The following is a 23,412-nucleotide window of genomic DNA, read 5'->3' on the forward strand; positions in this document are numbered from 1 at the left end:
AGCAGACTGAAGAGAAATTCAATGGCGATATAATCGCGGCTTTGATTTTACTACGCAATAAACTCCATCTACAGATTTTTTCCGCAATGCGTGAAAAAAGGTGGAACAATTGTTCACGAATGATTGAGCTTTAATGGTAGGGATTGTTGGATATTCCACGCGGTAGTTACTATTCCGGAAAAACTTATACGGAAAGCTTATTTTGAAAGAAAATTCCACGATAAAACTCGACTTATAAGCATCGATGTGAAGTGAGAGCGATACTTTCAACTGGTGGATAAAGTTTAAGTGAAAGTAAACAACAGCACTAATTCCGAAGTAACATTCGTTTCGGGGGTAAGAAAAACAACTATTTTCCTACTCGTTTTGTCACTGTACATCTTTCTAAACTTTATTCCTGAAATTATCAACACCATTTACATAACTGTACAAAGACGCAAATCTATACAATCACTTTTTATGTTAGGAGAACGTTACAATACTAAAGATAGATTCGGCGCAAGTCTCTAACACCTGTTATACCACTGCATTGCGGACACAGTTTCTTCATACCCTAATAAAGTAAAAAAATGACAAACCCTTTATCTGGAAGCGTAATTCGTCACTTAATAATTTATCGTTAGCTAGCTGGACAATAGGCCTACTCTACCAATTGAATATAATAAACACGCGTTAAGAGGAAAAACGTAATCGTCTTCCAATCAAATTTTTCCCCAGACGAAATTATTAAATTTTAAATATAAAATTATATTTTATAAACGATTTACACCTACCAAAGTTTTCAACCAACATTCTTCGCAGTGGACGTGCCAACAACAAACGGATACCACCGGTTTGGTATACATTTCCTAACAAACAGATAATCCGATTTAATCGTTAAAAAAACTATATTTAGAAATGTTTACATATAATATTAAAATATCTTACCATGCATACGAAACATCTTAGAGTTTCGTCAATCTTTTGAAGGTCTATTTCTGTACAGTTTACTTTGATATCTTCGCAATCCGAAGTTCTATAAGGAAAATCATTTTTACTCCGTCTGATTATATATTATCAGTTTTAAAATTGATCCTGAGATAATTTAATAATGAGATAGTTTCATTTTACAAGTTCAATTTCTTAAGTAACTTAAGAAACTGGAAAATTGGAAATTGCATAAGAAATCCTTAAGCAGTTAAACAAGGAACGTGAATCATTCTTTAAGAGTCCCATTTACACGTAGAAACTTTTATTGTATTTTAAATAAAATAATTTTAACTTTCTCCTCTACGGAGTAATTTAAATTAAGGAGAATATGTTAATCTATAGCAAAATTAAGCATAAAAATCAATACTACAGCCTAAAATGGACCTATTAAACGGGCCTACAATCAGCGGTTGTAGGCAGCCAGACAAAAGAATTTTATGTAAAAAGCCAACAAATATTTTCCAAAGCTGAATGTGTAGGCCTATTAAAGGTTTCTACATGTATCTACAATACATTATATAAACAAAGTTAGATAAGAAATTTATGACAGTAGTTTTCAAACAAGTTAAATAAAAGAAATTATGTATATACGAGAAATTATCACATCTGTAAGATTTGTGTATCAATTTCCAATTATAAATACAAACGAATTAACTAAAAATAAAGATACAAGTAGGAGATTTTAAAATGATTTTTTTATAATATCATTTATATCGTGCGTTATCTTTCGTATGTGATGCCGTTTGGAATCGGCCTATGTGATTATATAGACAGAAATGAATAAATGTTAAGCCAAAACTGATGTAAAAATCTTTTTTTTTTTCCTCCTAGAAGCACAGTAATTTAGTTATCGTAGTATTTAATGCATAAACAAAGTGATAAAAGTGCCATCAAAAGATAATTTCCAGAATTCCTCATAATTATATAAAAAATTAAAAAAAAACAATACAAATCGGGCCCAAAACACCGCCCGATTTTTATTATTTCTTTAAATTTTTACGGGCCATTTAAGGAACGGAGGCCCTCAAAATTAAACTTTTATATACAATCGAATTATACTTTGTTATATAAATGAATTGTTACTTTGATAAGGTAAAAAAAAATCAGTTTTTATTTATTTTATTCATATATTTTATACGATTTTAGAGGAGGTGTGGCCCGGGCGCTATCTCATTTCTTTCATCTACCCGACAAGATTTCTCTCACGTAAGATTTTCCTTGACATTATTAGCTTAAGTACGGAGAAAAACTTGAATAAACGACGGATAAACATTCGAATATAAATGATATTATAGAAGATAAGTATTATATAACTATACTTGGCCTACCTTTGGTCGGTAGCTGCGGTCGTACTACTTATTTCTTGAGCTAAAAACAAGAAAATTCAATTGAATTATATAATAATAATTATTATATAATATAAATATATTTAATAATAAGTCTACCTTCGTTATTATTCCAAGTGGACAAGTCATTTGTTGTGGAGCCATTTCTGTAAACATTTAATTATTTCTTTAGTAAACACGTAACTTATATATTATTATTATTATTATTTTTCATATAAGGCGAATTAAATGTGATAGTGCTTCCATCTATCGTCTTTTAACTTACTTTTGAGTCGTTTTATTAACTTCCCTTTCTTCTTCTCCTTCAGCCGATACTACGTCGGCTTCCGTATATCTAACTATTATTAAGGAGAATTAAAATAATATAATTCATTTTAAAAATATTCTCTAAAATATTTTTTAAAAAATAATAATAATAAAAGGATGCTGTGGTTGACCGTAAGTGGCGGTATCGTCGCAATCAACGTTTAAATCTTGGCTATCGTCGTCTTGATTGGTTTGTCCTTTATCTACGTCACGAAAATTTAAATTTTTAAAAATTTAAAAATACTGTATAAATTATTTTAAAATTTTTTACCGTTCATTTCGGTGATGTTTAAGCGTCTAGAATCAGACCAATCGTAATCGGTGCTCTCCACGTCCATATTTTCTTCATTCTGTATAAATAAATAAATATACTGTAAATATTTTAATGTAATATTCAAATTTCTCTATAAATTATAGAAAATATAATAAATTTAATGTCACGATTCAAAAGAAAATCAATTTTTAGCAGTAATTTTTTGTTTTTTGTTTTTTTTTTTTTTTTTGAAGAGGAAATTCTTTCGCAAATATTTCCTGTTTATATTGATAGGCGAGAACTCATATTTGTTATGAGAATGCATTGGGTAAAGATGCCAAACGTATAGAGTAAATTTTAATAAGGCGAATTTTTTATTTCGATAAAACGAAATATGGAAATTCTCCTCCTTATTGAACATATTTGCATTTTTAGATATTATTGTTCTTGCTTCTTAAACTAAGAACTATTGTTTTGCATTGTAAACGTTAGAATCGGATGTATCAACGTTCAACTATTTCATTTTATTGTATTGTAGCCTAAAATTCTTCTAAAAGAAAACGCAGTTTATGTGGAATATAGTTTGAAAAAATAAGCACCAAATTGCTTATTATATTCGCTTATTAGATTCATTATTTAGAAAGATACATGGGCCTCTTAGATGGCCATAAACTTACACGTTTAAGATCCCAGTATATATAAAGAATAGCATTAATAATTGTATTATATTTTAAGAAAATAAAAGGTTTTATAAATACATAAAAAGTGTAATGAAGTGAATACTTTACTGCTGAAGCCTTCTATAAATGATCCTGTTAATGCATTTGCGATAAGGCCTGAAATTTACATCATTACATTTTATAAAATCAAAGTATGGCTAATTTACAAACCGAGCGCGTTAATGTATGGCTAATTTACAAATTTACTTCTGTTAGATTTATGATTTTATTGAGCCTATCCTTATCCTTCTGGGCCTTATGACGTCCCCTTACATCTAAACTATTATCGGAGAAATCTTCCCACCGATTCAAAGAATGCGCTAAAATGGACGTTGTTCTATCAAATTTTCAAAATTTTGCTGCAAAATTATGTATAAAATTATATAGACTATATTAAAAATACAATTATCTATAGGCCTATAAAATATAAACTTTTTAAAATAATTTTTCTTACTAATAAACATTAGGAAGGAGATATATATCAATCTATAGGCCGAATTTATACGTAAACTAAAGAAGGACCACGCGTTATAAATGTATATCTAGGACCTCACATTTTTAATGTATTATTTGGTGAAGAGAAGAGTCTGTTATATTAACAGAGCTGGACTTAAACACATGATTTTTAAGCTTAGTAGGCTATTTATTTGATTCAAGCCTAATTGATTTCGATAGTTTTACTAAATTTTGAATCTTATAGATATGAGTGAGAAGCTTAAATTATAAATTCTAAGCATTAACTCTCTAATTTTATTTTAACAATATAAATCTCATAGGCCTATCTATAATTATAAATTTAAAAATTTGGGGTGAGGTATTAAACGGGATAAATTTGTTTTGTAAGTCTCTATATTTAAATGTATAACTACTTATCAAATTGAATATTTATGTTTTGATTAATTAAAATATAAATAATTATAGTTCTGTTACTGAAAATATAAACGTGTATTAAAATAATATAAAATTACAGCTACAATTTATGGTTGGAAATTGTTTATAGTTAGTAATTTGTATACAAATTAGGAACAAAAACTGTCTAAAAATTGAATTTTAGATAATGTTACACGGGCCTATTTTTAAATGTCAGCCATTTGATAACATCGGATAACTTAAAAGACTACAAATTCCGTTTCTTCGTAGCAATTTCTGTTTCTTTTCTAATTCTAATTGAGACAAATGAAGGCTCTTAATACGCTTTATTTATAATTAAGTCTCGATCTTGTTATAGACTTTGCTCCCGTTTTCATCTAGTTAAATAAAACTTTGTAGGCCTAATAATTTTTATATAAATTATAGGTTAATATTCATTTAATCCCATAAAAAATAAACAGTGAATTAGCGAAATAATAAAATAATTAACATATCTTTGATAATTTCTTATTAATATCTTATTTAAATTTATGGAATAGTGTTGTGTTTATAATAAGTTTAACGAGCTTTATATAAACGTTAAAAAATATTTTCTGTTATAATATATAACATTAACAGTTTATTTTTTAAAAAAATATCTTCAAAATAAACGTAAGAGTTAGATAAATATTTAAAATATTTAATTTTTAAAAATAAATACGGTCGAATCTATAAACAAAGACGATTGTCGGAACGTAAAAGATGGCCGTTATTGGAGGTTCGGCTGTATTTATTAACGTGTAGGCCCTCCACGAGGTTTAAAATATGAAAAATTATTTAAAATTTTGCTTTTCTAGTCGATTTTGTATCAAAATATACTCGATATATTATCAAATTATATGAACGTACTGTACAAACAAAAATCTTCGGATTAACTACAATATTATAGATCAAGTACTTTTAAAAGTAAAGTAAATGGTAATTGGTTAATTTGTAATTCTAACTCTGGTTGCGAATAACGGCCGTAGTCGGAAACTTTTTATATGAGTATTCCTATAATAAGGCCTTTTATAAGCTCTATAGTATCATATAAACATTAGACCTATTATATTAACTAAATAATTTAATTAACAGAACGAATGTTAATGTAATAAATGAATACATTACGTAATACAGTACTTGAATATAGCCATCTATCAGTTAAATGCAGCGTGTCTTATTGCTCGGCCTTATTAAAACAATGAATACGTATAAATTACACGATTTGTCTATGAGATGTTAACACTAATGTTGACATAACTTGTTACGAGATTATCCTGCGTGTGATTCTATATCACGTGCAAGAAGTCGGGACTCGATTTTGAAGTTCCCTGCCAAAATGCACCTTCTTCACATAAGTGCTAATATATTTTTGAAGCACCCTGTATTATGATACAGAGTGCATTATTACGCCTATAGATAATATATAGGCCTACACATATAAAGTGCATTGTTTTCGTTATCATTTCTTAGAATACCGTAAAGTATAAACGATTTGTTTGCAATAATTGTTAATAAATACGCTACAGTTTCTTGATTGATTTTAGAATTGTAAGTTTCAATAGTAAGTTAACAACGAATCATTTCTATATGGAAAATATAATTTTAAACAATGAAACAGAACTAATGCTTTCACACTCGACTATCTTGATTCACGTCGTACATTAAGAAATGGTTAACAATACACGCTACTGGTACCAATCAACAGAATAATTTTACTGTAGTTTACAGCTTTTGACATAGAAAATACGTTTGCGCAACACTCCCCAACTTATTATCCTTCTTACTCACGGTTCATAAGTCGGATTATCCAGTCATCCGACTTAAGTGTGATTATTAAGCTGACAGTCATTGAAGATCGCGACCTGCATCTATGTAAAGGAAAGACGATCCTTACTCTAAATATGTAGATTAGGAAATCAAAAATACGCATTGAAATTCGAGTTATAAGGAATATTTATACTGTTTGCTTAAATGCGCATTATAATGCGGCACTGCATGATCGAGAAGTTTTCTCTATTCAAAAAAGTTGAGTGCAATATCCACTCTACCTTGGCAGAGTTCGTAGATATTTTGAGCGATGATCTGTCTGAAGAAGGAAGCCATTACAGGAAGTTAGGAATAAAGGAGGTGGTCGCCGATGTCTGGATGTCTTCGGCGACAGATTGACATCCTCTTGCACATGTCAAGGATGTGCTCTATAAATCAATTTTGTTCAGAGACCGCATCGTTTTGTTGTGAAGAGTATTATCGATGGAAACATACGTCTTCTGACATCTTTTCCAATTCGGTTCTGCTCGGCTGATTACCGGACAGAACATTTATACAATTGGATGTCATGATTCAAACAATTTATATATATATAACAGGTATAAACCTCATTTTACACGTTTTTTAGCATTGTTTTCCATTAAATTTTTACGTTTATACGGTCCTAGTTTAACAGCTAATCGTGAATTAAGCTAGTTATTAGGCTTGTGAAGAGTGTAGAATGTGTAGAACGTTTGTGAAAAGTTGAATTTGGTTACATATTAGTCATAAAAAAGGTCACGTGTAGCAGGTTGTTTTCAGTTGCCCTATGATCTTAAATAGCAGTATGGTGCTATACCGACGCTCCCCCGGAACGACTCAATCGATTTGAATAAATGTTGATTCATTTGAAAGCGGAGAAGGAACACGTCATGCACATTTTCTCCCTTTATCCTCCTGATTTTGCTCGTTAATGGTAATAAACGGTATAATATTTAAATTTATAAAGATTTTCTTCTCGATTTTTCATTCAGAGAATTCTCGTATTAAGGTTCACATTAAACAAATTTAACAAATAAAAACGAAAATGAATTAAATAAACAAAAAGATAACAAGAAAATGTTGGTTAACTTTAATGACATTTATTTTAATTGCATCTTTTAACCGATTACGGTACAAATCTTGGAGTTTTTCAGTTAATAAGTCGATTTAAACACAGAAAAATACTTACTTTGCGGTTGCATATGGGCATATGTTCGGACATATCCATAGGCAAACGAGGAACATTGCAAACTGGACACGGTACGTCTTCGTTCATCTTCTTTTTCTTATTATTGCAAGCTCGAGCTTAAATATAAACAAAATATACTCATTTTTACAATTAAAATAATAAATATTTGACTAGGCCTATGTAAATAGATAAGGAAACAAATCGAAGAGGTATTTTATCAGAATTTGATAATATTTAAGCAATGTATTGGTAGGGATGTGAATTACTCTTCTGATCATGAAGCTGATACTCGCCATACTTTCGCTTTTTAAACTTCCTTTTAAGAATTTTATGTATTGAAAAACGTTGATTATATCTTAAATATTTCATATATTTAATAATTTTAAAGCTTCTCAGTCTTTCTGTGTTGCATTTATTAATTTTATCCCATAACATCCTGTTCAACTCTAGTAAAATTCAAGCGTAGATCAGAAATTTCGTCATAGATTTCACATGGATTTGGCACCGATTCTACAATTTTTCGTTAATACGCAATAAAAAAATAATTAAAATATAGAGCACAACGCTTTATTTTCATTTTTAATACGGCACCTTACAGCGGATTAATACGGAAGAATTTCGATACGATACTCCCTGTTTATTAAGCAAAATGTGAATTAAGAATTATATTAAAGATTAAGAAAATCGAATAAATTATATTTAAAAAAGGGAATAAATTTGTTGGAACTTAATTCTGTAATTAAAAGTAAAAAGAGAAGTTGCGAAGAAAAGGTCGAAGATTGGAAGAGCAAATTTTTCCTTTATGGAGAAATGACATAATGAGTTATTTGATTGAATTCATTTATTCTCGAGTATAATCTATAAACATTTTCATTTTAGATTCACTGTTCAGCTAACACATTAACATCCAAAGGAATTCAATTTACATCAGTTTAACTGCAGCGGAAGGGAAGGGAAAAAGAAAGAGAGAAATAATAAGGGAGGGAAAAAAGTAGGGGGGAAGATGGGGCACATCGGTTTCCTATCAATTTGAATGTAAATACGGAAGATTGGAGACCAAAGTGATGGAAATAATACTTACCACTCAAGCGGTTCTGTCTGTTTGACTTGACTCGTTGGTATGTCTGCAAAAGAGAAAGAGAACATTTTTTCCCTTTTTGCAAGAGCAATGAATGAGAAAGATTTGATATGCGTGTTGTTGACAGGTACGGTCATGTCAGCCGGAATTTGCAGCAGATCGTATTAAGGCCACTTCATTCTTTAATTAACCCGTGCCTTTTAGCAACGAAGAAAAACTAGCAACAAGCTTAATGCAGTTTCAATAAAACGTTACCGGGATTCATTGAGAAAAGCGATTACTGTTTTTCTCCTTTCCATTCAATGATTTTGGTCAGATTTTTTTCTCTCTTTCCACAAGAAATTTAGTTATTACCCTTCTTTTAAGCTCTTTAAAATGTTTTATAGTTGTTTTTTTTAACGATGTGGATGCACGGGAACATTTTTAAAGATAATCTGCCTCATTTTTTTCTATGACATTTTAAAATGTAGCAATTTCTTAAGGGCGAAAATTTAAATTAATCTCCTTTAATTGGCAAATTTATAATATATATATATATATTTTTTAAATAGATCAATAAATTCGTGAAATATAGGAAGATAAACGTCTTAGCATGTACGAGACTCTTTTAAATGAGCCTTTAACCTATCACTTTATGATATTTAAGTTTAAATATAAGCAAAATTGATCCTCATAGTTGCCTTATTTACTCGTTAACATTAATTTGGGATTCTTTTTTTAAAAAAAATTTTAAGAGTTTTTAAGAAAAATTTAAAAGATTATTTTTTAAGGTAAAAATAAAACTTACCTCCCATCTGGTTTCTGGTTTTTCATCCTCTTTCCTCCTACAAACAGCGGGTGATCCCGTCTACAAATCAGAGTAGTACACTTTACGGATGTCTAATCATATGTTTAAGTTTCATTTGAGTGACAAACGCCCAAAGAGGAAGGAAAGGAAAAGCAATATCAAATCAATGTTCCACTTTCGCCACCCGATATCCATTGTGATGGTTTCAAATCACTAAACGGGTCAGGAAAAGAGGATTACTCGAGAGAGAAAGGCAGAAGATGGGGGTGAAGTAGCGAGAGGGAAAGTATACACAAAAACATTCGAAGATTGGAAATGGTGTTTAGAGTGAAGTAAACGTTCGAAGGCTTTACTTGGACCATACATTAACAACCAATACAATGCAGACATTTCCATTACTTCGTAAAACAGCCCAAAGGATTAACGCGGAGTTGCAAGTACGTTTGGGTAAGGCCAACCACACTTTTCCTTTCCCGGAATTTTTTGTATTTCACTAATGGATGGGAAGGACTTACCCTATTGCATGTAGATCCATCTTCAGACGATTGACTTAGATTTCTGTTAACAGAAACAGGGAAAAGTATACAAACTTATTCCATTGGATTATTTTGCATTAAAAATAACGCTCAAAGACAATACGTCTAAAGCATTCCCAATGCACCCCCTTTTAAAATAATGGCTTTAAACATAACAAGACTTTTATGAATATAGAAAATATATCTATTTAATCCTAAGAAAACATTAAATTATTTATGAAAAATACTTTTTATTCTATATTTTTCAATGGCTTATAACCGCAACCTCATCAAATTGTATTAACTCCAATTATGTATACACGTAACTACTTTTCAGATAAAAGTGATAAAAATAAAATACATTTCTAAGAATATTTAATACAAAAACGAGTTTAACTCACTTGCTAATTTTTGTTAATCTTTCTACTTCAAATTGGAAGTGAGTCGACAACTCTGGTAACCTCAGCGTTATTCCACAAACTGGACAAAATGGAATTTGGCCATCGACCAGAATCTTTCTCTTAATTTCTGAAAACAAAATTATAAAGAATACGGTAAGGACAACTTCGATTTATATAGGATTTAATTCAGAGATCCGGTTTATTATCGTGGATGTTGGAATTTAGAAAGAAAGGAGTCAAAGGAAAGAAAAAAAAAAAGAGTAGTGTTTGATTAGATGAAAGATAAGAAAGTTGTTTTAGTTAAATACCCAAAAATCCTACAACCGAAGAAACAGAAAAGACAAAATGACAATAATGGGATCTTCGGTGGTCAGGCTACTTGACCTATATTAATTGTCTGTCCACTAATGGGAAAATGATAGCCCAACTGTCTTCTCTGACATTAGATTCGGAGATTTCAATCCATTATAGTATCTGCTAGGCTGTTTTGCCTTGCGAGCGGGAGTTTGGAGGGAAAGTCATCTGATAAAAGTGTTCTGCCCCCGTTCCATTTGATCCATTGGTCGAGAATTGAATCCCTTATATTTTCAAATGGTTTTCCATTTTTGCAAGAAAAAAATCACCAGCATTTTATCCTTTCTTCTTTCTGTTTTTTAAATGAATATAATTGCTTTTAATTTTATTATTTGAAAATGCGATAATGCAAATGGCTTTCTTTTTCCATTCGCGAGTAAAAATTTTAAAATTACGCCACGATAAACTCTTCAAAAGTGCCTAATCTGTTGGAATTATTGGCGATTTATGTATTTAAAAAACAGAAATTCCGGAAGAAGATATCTTTTAACAACAATTAAACGAATTACGATCATTCAATAAGATATATTAGCAACGATTCAGTGATCCGTGAATCACTAAAATCTGTGATCGACCTTGGTCTACAATCGGCAAAGGGAGAGAGAGCGAGAGAGAGAGTGGTAGTTCTCCTAACTTTTTCCACCAATTCCACCACAAAACGGAGATTGTGTCGACCGATACGTCTGAGTGAGTTTTGACACCATCAATCTAACACCAGAACCATCATCGACTCTACTATCGACAAGGTGCTATTGTGAGAAGGACCAGGACAAACATTGTACCGACGCCTATTATAACCGACGTAATATACTAACTGTACCCTCGCGACTGTACACACCACACTTTTCTCCATATATGCGTATTGTATTAGACGTCATACATCTGCTGTACCAAACATATTAACTTCTAAGTGAGTGCCAGCATCAAAGTGGTTAGCGATCCGTCCCACCACCTAGAGAGAGGAAACGTTCTACTTCTATGAGCACCCCGGTTACACCTATTGTTGATATGTGTCGCTTAATAGCCTTGTCACACTGTCATCGCCCAACTGCCCTGTTCCACACTTCCAATTCGTTTTTATTGATAACCATTTTAAGTACATTTTCCATCCTTTCTTATAAAATTCCCTTCCCTCCGAAAAGAAACCAATATCTATCTTTACTTCTGGGACAAATTCTCGTATATACACAACTACACAACTTATTTTATAAGTTTTTGAAAATATATTTTTTTGGCAAAAATCCGAAAAAAGTATTCTTAAGAAGAGGGAATAAAGAATAAATCGTGTCTGACGTGGAAAATGATGCGAAAATCGTATATAAATATATTTATATATCGTGTGTATATAAATATAATCATTTTCCTTTTATATCGCATGGCTAAAAAGTCAGAAAAAGTGTCAAACTTAGTACATTCTTGGATGTTTACATTTTCGATAAAATCTTTCGATATAAATGATAGTTGGAACGTAGCGTGTGGAACCACGGCTTTTTTTCGTTGTAAACAGGTCACAAAACACATTTCACTGCATAGAAAAGGAAAAGTATCTGGACTGTAATTTGTTTGAACATTAGATATATATATATATATATATATATAAAATTAAAAAATAAATTCTTTTTTAATGATGCCTACTTGTACTTTTTGATATGTAACTGGGCATTATGCCATGAGAGCAGTTTTTACTTTTTTAAAAACCCAACCACTTTGTATAGAAGTAAAAAAAAAGATAGGAAATAATTTTTTTATATATATTTATCTGCTTATCTGTCTCATTACATTTAATACTTTGACATTTTTCTCAGATTTTATTTCGGTGTTTAATAAGAGAATTTAAAAAAAATCTCTCACTGCCATACGTTATAATGTTTCTAGAGTTTTTTAAAGCAAGTTACACATATTTATGAAGTGAAAAGTAGGGAAAAAACTTTAAATGAAGACGTTTTAAGTAAAAAAAACCTTGATTTTTTTTTTACTAGAAGGTCAAATTGCTTGTATAAGAAGTCATCACTTGATTTAGATTCGAATTGACAAGCAGCTGTATCTATTCATTTATACATAAACAAAGCTCGTAGTTTTACCACACCTACACCTGTTAAAATCCCGTTTAATTAAATATTATCGCTTGTAGTTTATAAGTAAATGTTAACACTCCACAATTTATGTTTCATTCGAAAGGCACGTACCAAATGGATTCGTTTGAATCGCAAAAGAAACTTGAAAGAATGAAGTAGTCCAAAAGTCGTCTTACAATCCCTACTCGTTTTGATAATAGAAGCGATTTAGTTTGGAAGAGTACAATCTGATTTGGTGACCAAACCATTGATAAGTGGCGTGGGATCGTACATTATGGTTTGTAATCAAGACAAACAGGATCATCAATCGATTCAAGTAGAAGTGTTGAGCCAGCCTACTCACTGTTTCCCCTAACCACCAATTGTACATTGAGGTCAAAGACCTTCTGTTGTCCACTAACATGACTTGAAAATCATTTGATAAAGATTGTCCAGTTAATCTTGTAGAGTGCGTACTATAATACAGTACAGCGGTTTTGATACTAAATTCTTGTAATTATACACTTTGCTGGCGTGTAGAATGTTTCCAGATTAAAATATGTTTTAAAATAATATGTAAAACGAAGTTTAATTTAACATAAAACGAAGAAACTTCTCATATAAGTTCGATAAGTTAATCTGTTTGGATTACTTTCCATGTCTGATACAAACTAGTTACAAGTTTCAGTACATGGAAGAGAAGATTTCGTGTAATCAATCATGTTGATAAAAAAAAAAAGCCTAGAATCAATCAGTTATAAACCAATACAAAAGTGAAGTTAAACTGATATAGAACCTAAATAAAATTTAATAACTGCATAAAGTCCTACTTAACTTTATCAAAATTAAAGTAATTTAAAGAGACGAGAAACGAAGAAGTAAAATTCCTGTAAATCTAGCGCATCAAGGAAACTTATGAAAAAAAATATGACACATTCCAAATATATATATAAGGCAACTTTTAAAATTCTCATCTCGTTCGGGCGGTTTAAGGAAACAAAACAACAGAAGTATATATGTAATAGTCATTTATCAGTGTAAGTTGTAAGTCATTCTGGGCACGGTTTTATATCGAGCAATATGTCATTACCTGATACAACAAGCTTGGCCTATAAGACACCTTGATCCGGGCACATCGATGTTTGTACCAGGTAAGTGCCTCTTGTACAGATTACTTCCCTTTTTTTCATTCCCCTATCAACGCCAGCCGCCTCCTAGCTATCGCTTGTGCATGCTTATTGTTGAAGCAGATGGCTGCTGGAGGTTGGCCTTATCAAATAGTGATTTGTACTTGGTCTTAAAGCTGAGAGAAATCCTAATGGTCTCAACAACTAAACCGCCAATATATGTGGCTTGAATTTTACGAAATGCTATACAACAGCCGCTGACCAAATCTCCCCTCTCACTAGATTCTTGACAAATTTCCTCCTACTATACCAGGATATCAATCATTCTGACGCTCCAGATGAGATATTTGGGAAACAATAAATTCCGATCATTTCATTGTAGTCTCCGTATTACGAATCTTAGTGATGAATGAGATGTTTTTCAAACGTTGTTGTTTATTACCCGACGCAAGATGGACTCTACAATCGCTTGACTTGTCGCAAATTGAGCAAAGTATTGTCGCGTGTGTAAACTTTTATCTTGAGCCTCCAGGGAACAGGCGTGACTTCAATTCGCCATATTGTATTTTGCCAATTTTTAAATCCATCATCCATACATAATGGTTATTTTAATGTTAAGAGTGTGACGGTATCTAAACCGCTTCGCGTGTTTCTCTGTGTGAAGCGGTGTAGATTCACGCATCTTAGCTTAAACATCTCACTCGTCAGGGCGAAGAACATAGAAGATAAGTAGTTAACCTTATACAATTAACACTGCATAAAATATAATCTAGGCCTATTATAGCATATAATTGGACTCTTATAAAATTTCAGGATTAAAATTTATATTTTACGAATATTTTTTTTAAATATATAAACTTATAAAATTCGTTTAGAATTTCCAGAAAAGGCTGAAATTCTTTTTTAAAATCCTTAAAGAAACTTATTTTATTTGAAGTAATAATCCATTCTAGATAAACTCTGAATAGATATAATTAAATTCTAGAAAAAAATTCAAATCTTTTCTATATTTTAAATAAAACATAAATCGATTGTATAATGAAATTTTAATTAATTTATTAAATTAAAATTTTAGATCAGCTCAATTTTCAATACGAGAAACCCGTTGTGATATTTAAAAATGTAATCAAATTATATACAAGGATGCATTGTTTTATACAATTTAGAAAACTTAATTTTCTCTCCACAAACAATAATTCTATAACTAAATAATAAACAATTTCTAACTGATTTAAGCACCGATTCTTTAAAAAAATACAACTTAAAAGTAGCAATAAACTTGACAAAAAGATTAGAAAGATGTCGACGATCCATACAAAGATTCGACATCTCATCCGGAACAAAAAAAAAAAATATATATATCATCCGTCATTATGTACATTTTTTAGATTCCCGAAGATAGGAATTTGTACAAAGCAGATAGAAACTACTTACTTTTAAGACTAGAGAAGTCTCCAAGGATGGATCCATCATTAGATTCTGCTTCGGATAGAGGAGTATCCGTTAAACGATCCTGTACATCCTTCTCCTGCCCGCACTCCCCCTTAGAGTGTCCCAAAGAGGAGATAGTAGAAGTAGTGTTTCCGATACTACTAGGGGGGCTTAAAAAGGTAGTAGTCTCGCTGTTGTGGTAACACGAACTAATTGCAAGGTGTTGAGATTCGGTGGCCTGCTCTAATTTCAGGCATTGTGTGGGGACGAAGGCCGAACCGTGAAAACCTCTATCGTCCGACATGGATAGTGGCCTGAAGGCCCTCCTGGTGTAGGATTGAGGAATCCTACTTGTCTGTCCAATCCGTGAGGATAATGGACGGGCAAAAGTGGTGCCGGATAACTATCCGTCTGACTAAACATTGGACGGCCCGAGAAGGATGTAGTGGAAAATGGCGATTCTTTATCTAGTACTTGACTCGCCGAATATGTTCTTTGGCATTGGTTATCCGCTGCTGTTGATGCTAGTACCATTAAAGCTGGCGATGCCATGGTACTAGCTAAGTAAGCGGAACTATCTAAACCACCGACGCATAGACCCTGCAAAGAGAAATTTCTATATTTACCTACTAAATTTATACGTCACAATACCATATTATCAATGGAAATTGGCAAGATAATTTAACTTTATTAAGCTAAAACAGGTTCTGTAGCGTAGATATTGATGTTTTTACTCGTTGTTTTTCAATAATTAATATAAATTTATAGTATTTTACGGTTATTTTGATTTAAAATATACACATATTTTAAATTTATTTTTAGGAAAAATAATCTATATAGATTTTAATACGCGTTTAATCTTTCAAGTTATATAAATTAGAAAAAATAAGAAATAAATTTTTAAAATAATAATAATAAGGGTGGCTCGAAAATCAATTAATCATTTTAAAGCTAACTTAATTATAGTTTCTACTAACAAATTTTGTATTGTTTAAGATGAGATCTTTCATATTTAATGCACAATTTACAGTGTTCTTAAGCGGTATTCTCTGGTATAAAATCGTAGTAAAAAGTCTGTTAACTGTAGGGCCACCCTGTATATTTATTCCTAAATATAGTCCAAACAATTAATAATTTACAGTAGGCACATCATATACTGTAACTAAATACACCCTTTTAAATATCAAAATGTTAAATTTAGGCATAATTTTCTTTAATTTTTAATTTTTTAAATTTAAAATACAAAATTTTACTTAAAATTAAATAATATTATTCATCTTTATACGATAAAATGTTAATTTTTTTCTGTTGGAAAATGGTAAAAACGCGTTTCAATGATCATTTTAATACTTGTAAATTCATTTATTTTTTAAAAATTAATTTTAAATTTAATAAATTAATAATAATAATTATTATAATTATTATTATTAAATAAGTTAATAATTTTATAAATCTTGCTTTTATAATTCGAAGATGTGAATGTGTTAAGGTTTCCTAACAGAAAACGTAATTAGAAAAGACAATACAGTTCAAATCAAAGGATCTTGGTATTTATTTACGAAAAATATGCTACATTTTTAAATATGTATAAAACTATTGACATGCAATAAGTAGAAAAATTAATTTTTCAAGATTTGAGGCATCATCATCATCATCATCAGCATCCTGATTTACTTAAGGAAAGGATAAGAGGAAGAGGATAAGAAAAGGATTCTTCTGGAAATGAAGAAATTACATAGATAAAAAAAATCATAATTATTGGTATAATTACAGTTTTTGCATCAAAAATTGCATCAGAAAATCTCTTAATCCTGATATTATTTTACGACTGATCTTTGTGCAGTTTAAAATGAAATTTTAAATGAATATTTTTCTATTCTGTGTATTATTATAATCTCTGCAAGTGTTAGCATTCATAGACTAATTAACAATCATCTAATTACATTTAAAAATGTTAAAAGTACTTAAAATAAAAATTTCGTTTAACAAGACCTTACTTTAATTGTCTTCTTTTCACTAAACAATTGCAATTGTTTAGTGTAAAGAAGACAATATACATTATGTTTGATGTTATCTACGTCAACATATTTATTTAAATCGTCTGCAACATTTATATTGTTATATTTTCGATTTCTGATTGTTATAACAAGAGAAAATCTCATTTATGATGTAACAAATAAATCTTAAACACAAAGCCGCGCTATGACGTAATAATCTGTTAAACAATATCGAATTTTAATTGTAATTGTGACGTAATTAAAACGCAATAATGCATCTTTTCGGACACGAGTAAACGATTGTGTGACGTATTAATACGTAATAATTACAAGTAAACGTCACACAATTGATTATTTAATTTAAAATCTTTCAGTTTTAATTGTACTTTTCTTAAAATTGTTTTTAACAAATAAACTTACTTTTCGCTTGTTTTTTCCAAGGATCAAACGATTATTATAGATAAAGAAATGGCGATTACTGTAAAAAATATCAGTTAATTGATATTTTTTGACTTTTTCTAATGTCTTTGGGCATATAAAAAAATCAAAATCGTCCTGTAATAAAACATGATGGCTTCTTTTTTTCTGAAAGTCGATACTCATTGACTTTCAGGCCATTATATTTAGCAAGGTTGCTAACTCAATTAATTAATTGATTATTTCTTACAAGGCATCATTAGAACGTCTTGCAATCAAAGATTGAAAAATTAAAGATGAATCCTATCAGATAATTTATAATCATTGTTCATATGTCTTTGTGGACAGTAGGCCTATCACTTTCATTAAGTCTTCTACTGATTACAGAAAAAGTCAAACTATAAATTAAAACTATCGAAAATAAATAGTATAGAGTTAATTATCTTATTTTTATTCATTCATTACTTAAAATAAATAAGAAATTATTCGATATATTCACTTTTTATAGGGCTTTTTTTTGGTGTGAAATATACGAATTTTCACATAAAATACAGCTATAGAGTTAATTAGCCACTTATTATCTTTATATTCAACACTTCTGTGACAGATTTTTGATGTAAAGTGAAAAATATAACTTAAAATATACTATCAAATGTACTATATAGAGTCACTTGTATTACTTTTATCTATTTATTATTAAAAATACATAAAAATTACCTTTGTAATTCAATGTTTCAGAGACATTTTTGGTTTGAAATGTAAGAATTTTTACATAAAATATACTGTTAAATTATTTAATTCTTAAATTATGGGATTATATATGTATATATATTATAATATAAAGTTAATTAATTTATTATTTATTATTTAAAATATATAAAAGTTATATTTATAGTAAACTTTTCTGAGATATTTTTAGTGTAAAATATAAAAAGATTTTCACACAAAACAGAACTAAGAATGAAAAATCAACAGTTAAAACTCGTTTAAAATTAATTTAAAAAAATAAATAAATAAATTATATTTCACAGATTTTTCCTCAAGTTTCTTCGTATAAAATTAATAAAATTAATTAAAATAATTAAGAGTTTTATTATCGCTTACTAAATATAACTACCTTCTTGATACTTATATATATATATATATTTTAAAATCTTAATGAAGTAAGATAAATAAAGATATAAAATATAAAAAAGTAACATCTTTCTACTTTAAAATAAAGATTTAAAAAACATTAAAATATATTTTCTTATCATTTATATGTAATTTTAAAACGAAGAAACAATGCTATTAAGGTATTAATATAAAACAAAAAGAGGAGGAAGATGAAGAAGAAAGAGGTTTTTATTTTTTATTTTTTTATTTTTTCTTAAGCATCAGAACGTTTTTGTCAAATTAAATATATATATATATATACTTAATTATCCTTCAAGATGTTTTTAAAGAAGTTAATACACAGAACGATATAAAATATTAAAGAAAGCATTTAGAAATTCTCGACACGTATTCGACTTTGACTTTCTTAGATTAAAAAGGAGAAACAAAAGACATTCTTTTATAATAATTAGTAGAAAGTGGTGAAAATTAACTTGAATTTTACAAAATTCTCCTTCAAATACGTCTTAATTAAATTTGTTTCTTCGTTAGATAGCATTGTATTGTTTAAACAGTTTCTTTAAAGGAAATTAATTTTAAAAATGAACTTCACTCATCCCATAAGAGAATCTTTACTTATTGCCTAATTAAGGATAATTTTTAAGCTTGTGAACTTATTAAGTGAATAATTTAAGTATAAATTTCTTGCAAAATTCTCGTTTCTTACACAGAAAAATATTCTTTTCATTAATTTTTTGTTCTTTTTAAAAGAGTAATTCCGAAAAAATTAATTTCTTTTAAATAAGAAATGTGATGAAAGTGGGTTGTTTCATCCACTTATTTTTTTCCAAATTTTCGAATTAAATCTCATTTATTTTATATTATACCATTTAAAAAACTAATTAATTTATATAATTTCCGGTGTAGATCGTCATTAAAACTTTATAAATTATATTATTTAATTCAAATTAGCTTTATTATTATCAAAGTTTAATGATTATCTACTCAAATTAAAAGTGTTTTAACTTAATTGTTATAAAGCAAAATAAATAATTTGCATATGAAATATCATAATTATACTTAAAGAATATTAATGTATTGCAGATTTGTATATAAATTAATTAGAGATATTTATATCTTTAATTAAATATAATTAAAAATATGCTTATATTTAACTTAAATTTTAAATATTAGTAACTTAAAAATGAATTTATTTTTATATAAAATTATTTAGTTTTATTGTAATTACTAATAGTAGAATCTAATTATTTTAATTAAGTTTTATACTTCAAATTTTTATAATTAAGTAAAAGGAATTTTTATTAATCTTATAATTAGAATTAAAACTTAAAGAATAACTTAATTTAAATTTTTTTTAAATGTATTTTAAACTTAAAATGATATTTAATATTTAATTTTACGAATGTAAACTCCTATCGATTTCTAATTACAGAATTTAAATTAGGAAACATATATTAATTATCTATTATTTCTTCAACTATTTTAATGATATTAATTGAGAAAATTTAGATTTTTTTAAGGCACAGACACCTAAAAATTGGTGGGATTTCATCAATGTACACGCGACTAGAACTTCTGTACACTGCAAGAAACGAAGAGTCCACAAGTTAAGTGTCCTCCTTCAGTAAAATAAGCAAATAATAAACTTATTCAAGAAATTTTGCAGAGGAAACTTTCGTAATTCTTCTTAAAATCGTTCCTTAAATCCTAAAAATCAGTATAGGGCCTAAAACATATATTAAATAGGAGTGAAAGTATAAATAGGTGCAGAATAAGGTACCTATCAAACACTTCTAGCTATACGGGACATCAACAGCTGTGTCAAAGTTTATTAACTGTCAGGGGGATCTTATGCAACAACAGTTTTCACCTTGTCACTAATGTCCGAGAATCGAATCCACAAAGAGCCATAAAATAGCACGGGTTGGGGATGGTCGAGGCGAAATTGCCTACACATCTGTCTCTTATCATCATTACCATTGCAAATTCGTACATGGCAATTACCATATCTTAATCTATGGATACCCTAGAAATTTTCTCAATTGTTATATCAGTTAGCATACTAAACATTAAGCTTACACTACATCTCGGGAACAAGGGAACATCATATATTAACACCATTATATCCACATTATACGAAAATTATCTGCTTGTTTATCGTCTAAATTTTGATAAGTTATAAAAGTAAAAAGGCAAAAAAATTATATTACAGATTTAAATATTTTCTAAATTAACCATCAACTTACCTGAAAAGTTGGAAACTTAAAAGCAGCAGGTATTAGCCCGGGCCTAGGCCTGAATCTATCTCCGTGGCTCGACATAGTTTCCCTTTTTTTTCTTAAGTTAAAGTCGAGTTTATATGATTAATTCTGAAAAAATTGAGAATTTCTAACCGTTAAAGTATAAATCACACCTTTAAATTTTAAATTATTGCTTAATTAATGAATACATTTATACTGGTTTAGCGTGTAAAAAACTAAGTTTTAAAGCTGATTAATGTATAAAATTGTTTATTAAGTGTAGAAAATATAATAAAAATAGAACTGGAAACGGGATAAACACACTTTCTAATTGTTTAGAAAGATATTAAATTAAAGAATATTAGATAATGACAAGCATATTTTCCGCCTCATTACTGTGGGACATTAAAAAAATATATATATATAGCCTATAGAGAGAAACGTAAGGGAAAAAACACCGTTAAAAGATAATCGAAAACAATAAAACTTATTACGTAAGTGACGTAAAAACGGGGTGATTTTAATACGTAAGATTTAAATACAAGTTCTGATGTCTAACCTCAATTGTCCACTTGATTGCATGATATTCGTTGTAACTTGACGATCCGCACCACGTGACTACCCCCTAGTCGAACACGCTGTAGACCAACTCGGCACATGTCGTAAAATATCGGCAGCAGCCTCGTTTTAATCCACATCTCTGTCTGAAAGGCTATTGGCTGTTCGACCACCTATTGTGTAGTCCCATTGAAAGACATCTATTATTGTAAACTTTTGGAGGAACTGTGTCAGACAAGACTAGGCTTTTGTCAACGTCCAAATGGCGGTTGGAAAGTCAAAAAGGAAACAGAATTTTAGGGGAACGATTAAGAGACACAAACACAGAATGTCCCGCTACAGCTCCTGAGTTGCGTATTCTTGTATATTCAGTTTTATTTTCTTCCCCTACCGCTTTTATTGACTATAGTATCTTCTATTACAGATTTTCCTTTCTACGATTTAAACAAAGAAAAGAAGAAGAAAGAAAGAAAGAAAGAAAAAAATTATATATATTATCAAATAATTTCTTAGAAATACTTTAATTATATTTTATAAAATTAAAATAAATTTATTAAATTATTACTTTAAAACAGCGACGGTTTAGTTATACACTTATAAACTTGTATTATTCACGAAATTTAAAGGTTAATTTTGAATTAATTACTAAGAAATTTTAAAATTTAGTATAGAAATATACGAAATTTTCAGCTTAAAAATTCAAATCGTAATTAATTTTGTATTCGTCGACAAATTTTTTGCATTTTCTAAAAATTGTAAACACGATTTTCGGACTAATAAGTGGGGTAACAATGACTTTAAATAGAAAAGTAAGCGGTGAAACAAGTCATAACTCAATGGCGAAACAATAGTAATTAAACAAGCAACACGTGTCTCTTAATTAACAAAAGGATTAATGAGAGAAACCTCTTTAAATACGACGTCTACTCCTTTCTGACGTTGTATTTCGCTGGCAGCATTTTATTGATGTTATCTTAAGTGAAACAAGGAAATGTTCGCCATTAACATGCAGTAAAGCAACTTCAATTAATATCAAATGACAAAATCATTTCCTAAGTTGTCTGGCTACAATCAGAAACACTTAGGATTCTAACAGTCGTAATTTTATAAGTATCATCCATTTAATCTTAACGGATGAGATTAATTAAAATGGACACTAAATTATCCTTTTCGATGTTTGAAGGGGAAAAAACGAATTAATGGCACTTTTCTTTGAATGATATATTTTCCCCCTTTATCCGGTTCGCACTTTTCACTCGGTAATTAGAATAAAGATCAATAATTCACAAGAGTGAGGATTGTATATGATAATTATCCCGTATCCCAAGAAGAATCCATTATTTAATTTTCAATTATTCATTCTCTACTTTAATTCGGATAATTATTGATAATTCGATTGAGAATTTTTATATATCTGGCAGCTGTAGATGTTTACCTGTTACGGAGATGTCTTCCTTTTACTTTTTTTTTTCATTTGGAAAATCGCTAGGAGAGTTGAATAATGTGTTAAATTAATAAAATCCTATCTACTGAACGTGTTTTGTCATCTAATAACGATGACATAATCGCAGTGACATGTCTATTTGAATAATAGCGTATCTTCGCATTCCATTCTTGATATCCTAACTGCGCGTTGTCTGTTATTACGGAAATCTCCGGAAAACCTACCAATTAAACGCTTTATATCCCTATACATGTTATTTATTAAATCATATATTAGTGTAGAATCGATACCTTGCAGCGATTTCATCACAATTCTTTATTTTTGTGCCCATTAAATGCTCGGTTTCTGGAGGAGGAATCAGCATCTCGCACTTGTTAGATATTTGACAATTTTTTCGAGTGTAAAGTGATATAACGTCCGTCATCGTATAAA

At 29.4% G+C, this 23,412-nt stretch overlaps 1 protein-coding gene across 1 annotated transcript; it reads right to left on the reverse strand.

Annotated features, from left to right (window-relative positions):
* Positions 1 to 364: 364 nt before the first annotated feature.
* On the reverse strand, positions 365 to 21,958 carry LOC136984090 (E3 ubiquitin-protein ligase RNF220-like). The gene is given in 17 exon segments (XM_067281015.1): positions 365 to 553; positions 774 to 848; positions 928 to 1,015; positions 2,298 to 2,337; positions 2,415 to 2,461; positions 2,581 to 2,649; positions 2,743 to 2,824; positions 2,893 to 2,971; positions 7,462 to 7,577; positions 8,543 to 8,585; positions 9,327 to 9,386; positions 9,842 to 9,884; positions 10,243 to 10,369; positions 15,212 to 15,569; positions 15,572 to 15,808; positions 20,985 to 21,107; positions 21,538 to 21,958. Coding segments are annotated over 16 exon segments (1,611 nt in total). The 5' UTR covers positions 21,060 to 21,107; positions 21,538 to 21,958; the 3' UTR covers positions 365 to 481.
* Positions 21,959 to 23,412: the final 1,454 nt, after the last annotated feature.

This window comes from Centruroides vittatus, unplaced genomic scaffold, assembly GCF_030686945.1.
Source record: "Centruroides vittatus isolate TY-2023 unplaced genomic scaffold, ASM3068694v2 contig_900, whole genome shotgun sequence".
Lineage (NCBI taxonomy): Eukaryota > Metazoa > Arthropoda > Arachnida > Scorpiones > Buthidae > Centruroides > Centruroides vittatus.